General features: G+C 37.2%; 1 protein-coding gene and 1 long non-coding RNA gene across 3 annotated transcripts in view; one reads left to right on the forward strand and one right to left on the reverse strand.

The window, feature by feature from the left end:
• Positions 1-2,324: 2,324 nt before the first annotated feature.
• LOC119785379 lies at positions 2,325-4,686 on the reverse strand. The gene is made up of 2 exons (XR_005281032.1): positions 4,132-4,686; positions 2,325-2,650 (listed from the first exon to the last, which is right to left on the reverse strand). It is a non-coding gene; the product is annotated as an uncharacterized LOC119785379 (long non-coding RNA).
• Positions 4,687-7,516: 2,830 nt separating this feature from the next.
• Positions 7,517-12,047, forward strand: part of LOC119785378 (teashirt homolog 1-like) — a 48,609-nt gene continuing 44,078 nt past the window's right edge. Inside the window, exons 1-2 of one of the 2 annotated variants that reach the window (XM_038288003.1) lie at positions 7,517-7,769; positions 7,951-8,424. In XM_038288003.1, the coding sequence (XP_038143931.1) occupies positions 8,385-8,424 (40 nt within the window). In that variant the 5' untranslated portion in view covers positions 7,517-7,769; positions 7,951-8,384. Of the gene's footprint in view, positions 7,770-7,856; positions 8,425-12,047 lie in introns of those variants that run through there. The other variant, XM_038288004.1, reaches the window with a different exon arrangement.

Genomic DNA, 12,047 nt, shown 5'->3' on the forward strand with positions numbered 1-12,047 from the left:
TCGATCTAGAAATTCTTAAATCAAGTGTATTTACCCTTACTTTCAGGAGGTAAATATGATTACATGCCAATGGAATTGATATATTTACTCTAAAAATAAGATAATTAGAAGCAATGGCAGACAATGCAATAGTTTTTTCTTATTTTAAATGTAAATTGTCTTTTTCCATTGCCAAAGTGTCATACTAACCTCCTCAATTCAAGAAAACAATTCCTTATTTTAGGAAAAAATTAGTGATTTAGACTGTAATTTTTTGCAGTGTAAACGTTAGGACTGGCACCAATGTGAGTAACTCTCCCCAAGATGATAGTTTAGATCTACCAAGCTTTTGTAAATATTCTCCTGTTCATTCTCACCATTCATTTTGGTTTGCCAGGTCTCCCTGGAAGCCTTCTTTGCCACTACATCCAACTCCCACAATCCTTACCAGTATACAGGTCTGCTCTTCTGTTTTCCCCCCAAGTGTTTATACCAGATCTGATGCAAACTGGTTTAAACAGCACAGTACTGAATAACCTTGTGTGCTACTGATGTCCAGTGTGTTGCAAAAAAAGTTCAATAAAAACCCCCACATAGGTTCAAATTAGAGAGTGGCCACGTCCCCAATATCACCACTATAGGTAACATCCTGATTGAGCATTGGAGTCCCCCAGAACCAACACAGAGAGGGATCAAGTTTAGAGTAGGGCTGCAACTAACGATTATTTATCAAATTGATTAATAAGATTTAGTTAAGATTTTTTTTTACAGATTTAAACCACGTTAAACTATTGAGGAGTTCTGGATTAAGCATATTGACAGCCGAAAACGTTTCTGTAACTTAAATGCAAATTCTTTATACAGTATATTGTTTTACAATTTTGATATAACTACTGCTCTAAGTTCGTTCTGTCAGCTAAAGGCATGTTTTAGAGTCGCTATACTCCAGTTAACGGTTAATCAATTACTAAATTAGTAGACAATTATTTCAATAATCGATTAATCACGATGAATCCGATTAATAGTTTCAGCCCTAGTTTAGTGCATCGTCCAGTGACTTAAAGAAAGCAGAGTAACCTAACCTGCTGTTCAGAGTAAAAGCTCAGGCATGAGTCAGATGTTTGTATCACAACACCTGCCTCACTACAAAACATCTACTACCAGTTTATTATTCATCTAAATGTAAAAATCTTATAACAAATTGATACTTACATATGCATCATTTGAAATTATAGGTAAACCAGCTTGATTTTCTTTTTTTACAATCTTCATCTCATAGAGGTTAGAATAATTTAATTACCTGAATAAGTGCAGTCATAGTGCTGCACTTATTCAGATTATTTTAGTTTATCTCAGATTAAATTTTTTTAGTAGATCTTCATGGGGATTAAAAACCTTTAATTGGATTGTCAAAACCAACAGCAACACATAATCCTATCTCAGGATAAATAAGTGATGGAAATGTACATCTCCAGATGTTAAATGCACACACACACACAAATATATATATATATATATATATATATATATATATATGAGACATTTAAAAATCCTTCTTTTGTTTTTCTTAGTCTCCATACTTGCAGTATATGGCACTTTAATTAGAAAGCCTTATCTCAAAGATGTTGAGATAGAGCCCATGTCAAAGTTAGAGCCATTTCTTTATTAATTTCTTATTGTATATTCCTATATTCAGTCTGTCAAAGGATGGAATCTCATAAGACCAATCACGAACTCAAGATAATTCAAGATTAGAAAGAAAGGTATTATCATAAGCTGCAAAAGGAGCTGTTAAGGTATTTTGAAGATGTTTTTGAGTTATTGAACCTGTGGGTTGCATTGAGAGAAAGTGTGCGGTTCAAAACCAGAAGGTTAATTCTGCAAATGCTGAGGTGATTAGCTACAGGTCAGTTTGTGAACATTAAATAGTTTTTATTTGTATGATTTATTCTCAATATAATTCTCTTTATTACCAAAAATAAAATGTTTTAACAAGTAATACAGCTTATCTTTTTTATATTTCCTAAAAAGACTGAAGAAGGTTTTTGACTCATTAGCTGCTGTCAAACGTCAACAAAAACAAATTAAATCTGCTGCAGCGTTTCGCTCAGGTTTGTGTTTGAATATTAAAAAAAGAAGAGATCGTGCTAGTCTGGAGATCTGATTGAAACTTATAAGACAAAGAGAAGCAAAATAGTTTTAAAATGATGAAAAGGTAGCAGAGATAAAGAAGAAAGGAGGACTTTGAAACATTTCTTCGTCTTCATTTGAGGTGTGTGTTCTGCGTCAACAGGAACACACATAGGCACGTGTGAGGAATCCAACAAAATGCGAACGCAGAGACATCAAGGCAGAAACATGTTGGCTTTATTCTTTCACTTTAAATGCTCGTTAGGCTTTACAAATATTTCTTTTAGTTATAGATGGTTAAACAAAAGGAAGAAAAAAAAATTGACACAAAATGTGGAAAACAGCTCCACATGTGACAAGGAAGACATTTTAATTTTGATCTACTTCTGTTTTAATCACAAGTTTTTTTAATTACATATCAGACAGAGGAGTTTACAAATCAAAATATGACAGTATGGACTTTTTTTCCCCACCTGATCTGACACCCTGCATACAGGACTTCTCTGCAGCATATCCTTTTCTCTGCATGATTGTGTGAGAGCTGCGAAGACAAGAGGACAGAAACAAAACAGGTTCAGCTTTAATGTATGTGGATATATACATGACGAGGACACATATGTTCTTACCCGCCCTAAGGGGACGGGGGATGGTGTTGCAGGAAACAGGGGCTGCATGTCAACATGCTGACACCATGCCAGTGCGGTTCCAAGGAAGAGGGGCTTCATGTGTAAAGTAGAAGGTGACGGGTACAACCCGAAACGACTGTGCAGGGTTTGTTGGGCTTTTGTTTTAGTCTACATATGGACACGTTTTACAAAAGTGAGGGTTGCAGCTGTTTCTGTTGCAGATAACTTTAAAAAAAATTTAACTTCAAGATAAACTAAAGTAAAATAGAGGACCATCCACAATAATTTTCTCAATAGCTGATCTCATTCAGCTTTTCTTTTTTTGTTTTTCAGTTTCAGTTCTATTAACTTGATCCATCATTTGCAATTTATCCCATATAGACATCTTAAAGTCAGTCTAGCATCAGTTTAACATTCTGCCTCACTTAAACGGCATGTTCTCTTATGCTTTCCATCTTGAAGAGTGTTTAAAGAAATGGGTCTTAATCATTATTTTGCAGAAAGAAAGCAAGCAATCACTAAGTGAGCAATTACGAATGCATTTCTACCAGATTTATTATATGGGAAAAGTTAAAAGTTGTGTTTTAGTAAAAGCATTAAAGTTGTGTTTAAAAGCATCTTTTTTTTTCAATGAGGGATGCTTTTCAAACTCATTAAATGTGCTAAAATCAAAGCTTGGTTTGTTCCCGATTTTCTTTTTTTGAATTAAACTAGAGTTAAAGTTGGGTTTCTTTAAAGGCTTTTTATATATCATGTAGTCATATTCAGAGCACGGTCATACAGAGCACATAAAAGAAAACCATATAAGCATAAGAACATTAGAAAACCTTTCATTTTTAGTAGCCTACATCCTATAAATCTTTTCTGTATCGTGTGTGACAAACGCTATAAACCCTCCACCTACCCATCCTCTCTGCATTGCTGGCTACAGATCAAAGTTAAGTTTACCATTGGTCTGCTGCTGAACAAACTTGTAAGGTATTGCATTTATGTGCAAAAAATATTTTCTACATGTTTGATATATTTTGTCGTATAAAAAAACTACTACTGCAGAGAAAGTTAGGTTTGCAGTTTTCCTTTAACAGATCTATACAATTAAAGCCTTTTTAACAGTAATCCATCTGACCCATAATGAGCAGATATAATAGTGAAAACGTGAGGATCTGATTCCGCAGCTTTTCTTCCTCTGCACATTTTGATGGAAACATCAGTGACGTAGTTTGGCTTCATCAATCAGCGCGCGGGCCGCTTTGACAGACACATGTTGGGGCGGTACTTTAGCGTTTCTTTCCCCAGCACAGCACGCATTGGACATGTTCCTGCGCGCACACGATCTGATAACCAGACCCAGAGAGGGATTTAAATCAGCTAAAGGACAGTGAAAACAGAAACTCACCAGAATTTGAACCGGGTAAAGTTTTCGCCTCCGTTTGGATGAGAATCCATAAAACCGAAGGCAGAAAAATGGGGAAAAGTCCGGTGCGTAATGCGCAAAACTGTAATTCTGACGCAGTCCCAGGGATTATTTAAAGAGAAAATAATCTGATCCGCCCTCTAGTCCTGCTACTCCTCTCTTCTTTACCACCATCTCAGTCTCATTTGAAACACTTTTACTGCTCTACTTGGTCGCTCTTTATAAACACTTTATCGTGTATAATAGTTAGGACGGAGAGGAGGCTATTAATGGTGCCTACAGTGGCTCCAGAGCCCCTCCCCTTTGCCAAAAGCCTCGCTAAAAAGGTGTAACGAATCGATCTGCAGCCTCCTTTGTCCCAATAACGAGGTCGCTGAAAATTTACACAATGTCTTCTTTTTTTCCTCCTTTTAAAATTTGAGACTGAGAAGCAACATGTGCAAAAGGTGCAAAACTGTTTCAGTTTCATTTTTGTGAAAAAGCTTTAAAATGTTGCATATTTGTAAAACTAAGGTTTAAGCCTGAGTCAGGATGATGATCTAATTTATAAGCCAGGTATGGCTAATAATAATCACTAATAAAATCAAGTTGTACACTGTAAAAACTATTTTTTCCCCCGGAAGTTATAACATTTTACGCATTCGAATTATTTTAACACATTTCCAGGATATAATTATTTGAAGTAGTGTTGTTTGGCTTTAAGTGAATTATAAAATTAGGTAATTAATTACCTATACATTTTTTTTAGTTTTTAATTTAGAATGTGGATTTTCTGCTTTTACATTTTAATTTGCTGTATTATGAATCAGCATATCAACTTGCTAAAAATTAGGGAGTCTAATGAAACTATTTTAGTGACAGGAAAAAATGCTGAAATAAAACCTAACTGCGTTTTTAGGAAAAAAAATATGACCATGCCATCTTGTTAGAATAGGTCTAATATTTAGCTTTTTTTTTTTTAGTACCATCTAATCAGGGGCGGTTCTAGACGGGGGCCACAGGGCCCCTGTAGATCATGTCCTGCCGCCCTGTTATGGCCCCTGTGCTGAAGACATAATACTCAGATTCTAATGATGATATGCGCTGGAACAGACATGATTACTGATAGTTCCTTTGGATCTATTTCATTTACAAATTCTGTTTCACTAATTATTTAAAAACAATAAGGTGATAGCTTCAGTAGTTTTGAGATAGGATTCCAGTTTTCATCTGCTAAATGTTTTTTTTTTTTTTTCAAAACAAATAAAAAATATGCTCTAATTTTTATAGCTGAATTTGAGTATTTCTTGAGTTATAATTCAGATTTTATAGAAAATGGTAATTTTAACTTAAATTAAGTCAAAAATATGTAAAATTCCTAAATTCTGAATGCATATTGACCTAATAAGACATAGAATTTTAATTAAACCTAACCGAATAGGAATTTCAATTCATGGAGCTCTCTTAATATATTTGAATCCATTGCCCTGTTTTTTTATTTCATGCTTTCTGGGCCCCCATGAAAACACGCTGGCCCCCTCCTGGCCCCTGGTACATTTGGTCAAGAACCGGCACTGCATCTGATGCTGTGATAATAAGGTGGTTCTTACACCAATACTGTACATTTTGGGGAATAGCTTTTGTAATTTTCGGCTCTCAAAGTTTAATTTTGTCGTCCAAAAAGCTATTGATCATATTGATCAAAAGATATTTCTAAAGCGGAGAAAAATGAACAAAAAAATCTTAATTTTAAACAACAAAATGTGTTGTTTTAAACAAAACAACACATTTTGATTAGAGTTAAGTTGTTTGTTTAGTCAACTGTTTATCATTGCTGAAGAGAAGCATATAGATGATGTGTTTTACATGGGACAAGATTTACTTAAAATTCAATATCATACAATTGAATGTTCTGTTGTTAATAAAAACACCAAATCAGAAAATATTAATTCATTTCAGTCGCTTTACAGGCAGAAAACTCACATTTAGTTCTACAAGTGAGCTCTGTCCAAATATAATTTAGATCAATTTAGAATCCAGTTGTTACACTAAGATCCAGTACCATACATTGTAATTTGATACCCAGTAAAATGTGGTTTGTAAAAGGACATTTTCAATCTAACGAAGCTGGTTGAGTCATTTACTTTTAAGCATCCCTCCTCCTGAGCAAAGCATACAGTGATAGTGAGAGAAAACCCCTCATTTTTAACCAGAAAGATCTTCCAGCAGAACCAGACTCAGTATGAGCAGCCATCTGTCATGGCAAACAAACAAATGTCCCAGTGGTGCTGAACCAAAAGTACTATATGTCAAAGAAAAAGGAATATACATATCAAAAAAGCTGGTTAGAATTTAGCATTTTAAGTGTGTTTTACCCTGGTAAACATAGAATTTATATTTAGAAACCATCATTGAAACTTAAATCAAAATATTTATCTTCAGGTTTTAATGTATTCATTTGAATAATATACAATCAATAAACATTGGTTAGATCTATAACTGGTTGGGAGGGATGATGTACACATACTGTATTGGTTGTTCAGACCAAGTAACAACAAGTACTCTCAGGAATAATATGTCAGGCAAAAGTAACCCACCAATAATTTCAATAGACTCTAGGTCTCAGCAATAGGTGGGACATATTTCCAAATTTGATTTTGCTGCTTTTGAAGGAGTCTAATCACTAATGTAGCTGAAAGGGAAAACATCCAATCAATCAATCCACATTTTTCTGAATGGATGAAACTGAACTTGTCTGCATACTAGGAGGCATGATATATTGCTGTTGGCATCGGAATCGGCTGTTAATCATCTTTTTTTTTATATACATTAATGTTTAAGTACCCATAGATATAAATATCAGTGTATATTGGTTATTTTGTGTTCTCAACAATAGGAAAGCATTAAATAAATATGTTTGAGCTAAATTTTGGAAAATACAAACTCTATTGAAAGCGTTTGTGTTGAGTAACTGTAGGTCCATCAGCCCCCACTCTTAGACTTTCATCACAAAGTTACACCCTTGTGTCAAACCTTCAAATGTTTCAAATAAGTGGTTAAAAATATATAGCTTATAGCTGAAAGTGCTTAAAATGAACAGATTTAAATAACTTCATGTTAAATGATGAATCATAATAGAATAATACACCCCAGATGTTTTGCAAATAAGAGTTTACATTGACATTTTAACAAACTTTTAGTTTATCTTGTGGCGCGTCTCATTCTTTTGTCTGACTGTGCAAAGGTGCGCCCATGCTCTCCCCTGTACTGTTCGCGCGCGCCAGGGACGCACCTCTCCAACCCTGCTGAGCCATCCCACCTTCCAATAATTAGAGTTGCAGATTGACAGGTGGGCTCTGACTGTCAGGGTGACGTTTGTCGCGAGGAGGGGGGTGGAGTAACAGTAGAAGGGGCCTGGAGAGGCAGCTGGATGTGTCTTGTCTATCAGAAGGAGTCGTCTGAAGGCGATGCGCGCACGTTTTTTTGCCCTCTCTGCGTTCAGAAGGAACGTTCCTACTTCTCTGTTTTCAACTGAAGCGCGTTAGATGTATTAAAAGAACAGGAAGCAACAAGAAGAACAGACCAGACGAGTTTCAGAGAAATTTCCAAGTGTCCGTGTTTTGACAATCGGACGGTGTTATGTGAGTATGTTGTTATCCAGGTGGGGGCGGGAGTGAGAGGAAGGGAGGGAGGGGGGGGTAGAGGAGGGGTGGGGGGAGTGGGGGGGCTCGGCACTCTCAATACTCGCGTTTGACTGACTGACATACACCCCTGTCCGCTTTAAGCGTGTCACTCTTTTTTTTCTTTCCCTTTTCACCCCAGATCTCCTTTACCGATTTTCCTCCTCGCAGCGCAGCCTTGGAGAGCGCGCGCAGTGCGGCGAGAGCGCAGAGACACGCGGCACCAGCCCCGCAGTTTGGACTCCTTTCCTCCGAGCAGAGGATGCGGTCCTCCGATTGGAGCACAACCCGGAGCGCGTTTGATCGGAGGGAACTGGTCTGAAATCTGAACCAAACCACATCAGCCCTTCCTGGAGTTTTTCCCCCCCCCTAATCGGACGAAGTTAACAATTTCTACCCCATATCACCAATACGCACAAAAAAGACGCACTGATTTTGAAACTCTTCGCCCTTTTAAGGGGATTTACCCTTTTGAATAAAATCAGCTTCCTTCGCTTCCAGCTCGGTCCGTTGTTTTGATCTCTGCATGAACAGTCAAGCGGAAAATCCCGCAGCAGCAGCAGCAGCAGCAGCAGCATGCCGAGGAGAAAGCAGCAAGCACCGCGGCGGTCAGCAGGTAAGCCCCGGCTCTGCAAACAAACATGCGCAAACACGCACAATTCTGCACAGATACTTTTATTGTTTTTGTTTGTTTTGCTTTATTTGTTTCCCAGCAACCCATGCAGAACTCCACTCCACTTCTCAGAAATCAGTAAACTTTTCCAGTTCAAGTTCCACAAAAAAAAAAAAGACTTAAAATCAAATCCTTTTTTTTCCCCAACATGTTTGACCCGCCTGAACATAATGAAAGGTCGCGTATTTCCGCTCTGGGATTGCCATCCCTGATTTGATGCTTGATTGATCGCCTGTCATGCAACTTCCCTTTGATCTATTCATTCCTGATAAACATCACTAAATCATTCTCCACGCGGAGACACGCACACATGCGTTTTGACTCTAAGGATTAAAAATGCGTTTTTGTGTGTGTAGAGGGGGGAGACTCTTTAAATCTCCCCTAACTGGGAAGGAAGAAGAAAAAAAAAGAAGACAAGTTGAAAGAAAAGTTCTCATGCGGGATAAATAGGTGGCGATTAAACACCCATATGAAGGGAGGTGGGGGTGGGTGGGGGTCAGGGTGCAGGGACGCATCCAGATCAGAGGGAGATGATCTACAGACGCTGCAGGGTCACTCCAATGTCTTCAGCTGACCTCTAGAAAAAAGAAATGGCAAAAAAAATGTGCAAATTAGTACTTCCTCTGGACAGTTTAGCTCAGGAAACACTAACTAACCAATCAGTAAATAGGATGTTATACTTTTAATGGGGAATAAGAAAGAAAAATAACTATTTTCCAATTACATGATGTTAAAGATGCTCTGTTTATGCACCCTGATGCTCTATCTCTCCGGTTCTTTCCCCTGAGAAGAGATCACTGGACAAACTCTTTAAATAACACTTTATAACTTATATGTATTAAATAACCTGGAGACATGAAAACAGATTTTGATAGAAATTGTAATCTTACTCAGATCAGAGAATTGCTTAAGGTTACAGAAGGTTAAAGACATTTTATACATCTCCAGTCTGCCACATCATCTTATTTTACATCATACACGTTAGTAGATGAATAGACATCCATTGCTCAAGCCTTATCAAAATAGGACACCGCTCTCATTCCGTTTCCAAATCTTTGCCACATACAAAATTAAGATTATAACTGTATATCCAGACAGAGGAATTGTCCTAATTAGATTATAACGTCAGTTCTGACACACAACAGGCAGCCAATACCAGGGTTTTATAAACTCACACATCTTCAATGATAATTGTCCTAACAATGACTTGATTCATACTCATACTTACATGGTTGCAAATGTTTGTTTTGAGTATGTCGCAAGACCCCCCCCCCCCCCCCCCCCCCCCCCCCCCCACACACACACACACACACACACAACACACACAGGAGGCAGATGCGAGCGCCTGATTGACTGACACGCGTTTCCAGAAAGAGAGAACGGCGCCCCTTTTGAAGTTTCACGCCATAATGACCAAAGCTGAATAACACAGCTGCAGAATGTTAAGAAGCTATTGGCGATGGAAATGTGAGGTTAAGCAGACTTAATCAAGGTTGTTTCAAAGCAGACTTTGAACTCTGCGTGGCTCTAGTTTCAAATTGATGCAAAGCTTAGGGGGATGGATGGATGGACAGAGAGAATAAGGTGAAAATTAGTTGTGTTTCCTATATTTTCCACCTCATTCTCTAAGATGTCCACCTTTTGGGTTTAACTTTTTAAACTATGAGCTCAGTTTTCTTTAGTTTGTATTTGCATGCATTGGATATACACTTTAGACCACCCCCAAAACCTTTACGCAAAGTTAATGTTTTACACCGCATTAGCGCAGATTTGTATCCAATGAATGTTGCATATGCATCTCAGTGAGGAAGAGAGCTCCTCAATAGGCCTTTGTGTGTCAGTTCAAATAGGCTCTGTTTCATCAGGCACAGTGATGATTTTTTTTTTTTTAAACCCGTAATGGCGCTGCACCCTATCTGCTTTATGACCAGTGACAATACATCAGTGTTCTCTCATTTGGAACCGCATTACTGCATCTGTTAGTTTTGGCGAATGGATGCAGAGCTCTGCAATCTGAGCTGCGGGGACTTTTTTTTTCAATTCTATTGCTGCAGTCATTTGTTGTCATTTCCAGAAGGGGTTGTCTCTTTGTTTTTTTGTTTTTTTCTTTGGTTGTCGATGTGTTCCAGGATTAGTTAAACACACTTAACAGCTTAATGATCTTCTGTGAAGTGACAAAACTGCAGCTTAGTCTCAAATCAAACCTGTGACTCCTTTGCTGTTTTGATTATTTAATAAATTGCTATACATTTTTTTGGCAAACATAACATTGAATTTCACATCCAGTTTGATAACCAATTATATTGTAAAATATTCTACTTCCTGCCAATGTACATCAGGTTTCTAAATGGCTCTTTAAGTTAAGATGTCATGCGTTTGATTCCATTATCTATCCCCAGTTAAATATACGATATACTTTAAAACTTTCCTCAGGTGAATTCACTTTTGATCTTGCTGTTAGTGTTTAAATATGCATAACATTAGTTTTTATCAGTAATTACAGGAATTTTAATTAGCAGATGGAAGAACATACACATAAAAGTCATAACTTGGAAAGCGAGGTTGAAAAGCGCTGCACGTCTTCCTCGCGCTCCTACTTTGCCAACTTCTCTATCTTAAATCAAATCCTGACACTCAGTGTAATGAATATGTCAACTAATCATTCAAAATGTCATTGTGATTACAGCTTGGCACCGTGTTGAGCGTGTACCACTAGATTTATAAAAGGTTTATTTAAAAAAAAAAAGAAGAACAACTCCTTCTGCTTAACATATAACCATGCTGTCTGAGGAAAAGTCCGACCACAGCAGTTCAGCTTCAGTTGTTGACAGTGGCCTGAGGGAGATTCTCTGAAATACATTTTCTCCAATTCCAAACAAGAGTGTATTTAATTCATTTCATTCAAATCAGATAAGCAATAATACTCACAATTAATGTAATTTAATGTCTTTTTTATGTTTGACCCATAGAGAAATGTAAACACCTTGTCAATTTATCTTTGCACGCAATGTCCCACTTTTTATTCCACTTACTTTTAGTAACATAACTGTAACAAGCTGATATTAGCTGTTGTTTTATTTAAGATAGCTGACATGTCTCTTATTGCTTACTTTTAAAATAGTCTCAGTCAAAGTGATGAGTTGTGTTCATTGATAGCAATCTTTTCTGCCTTGACTAGCTGCAAGTTTTGCCTTAAAAAGACTTCAAATCACATTTGGGGCATGAGGGCAAAATGTACCTAACCTTTTAACTGGTGAATATCTTGATCCTGGTAATCCTAAGATAACACCCTTCAATGCTGACATTTTCACTGAGGTAAGAAGCTCCAAAGTTAGCTTTTTGGGTATCAGTGAAATATCGCGGTTCCCAGGGGGGTTGCCTCTCCAGGACTCTATAGGTGAAAGGTAGGGTACACTCTAGACAATTGCAAAATTTGTAGGAAGCTATAAAATCAAATCAATCTAAATCAAAGCAACTATCAGAATAAAAAGAAAAAATGTAAGCAGGTTTAAAAGTGCCTAAACCTTTAATATAGTTTGATACTGCTAACCACCCAAAGTGCTATT

The sequence above is a fragment of the Cyprinodon tularosa genome, unplaced genomic scaffold (genome assembly GCF_016077235.1).
Source record: "Cyprinodon tularosa strain WSP-4 unplaced genomic scaffold, ASM1607723v1 ctg247, whole genome shotgun sequence".
Taxonomy (NCBI): Eukaryota; Metazoa; Chordata; class Actinopteri; order Cyprinodontiformes; family Cyprinodontidae; genus Cyprinodon; species Cyprinodon tularosa.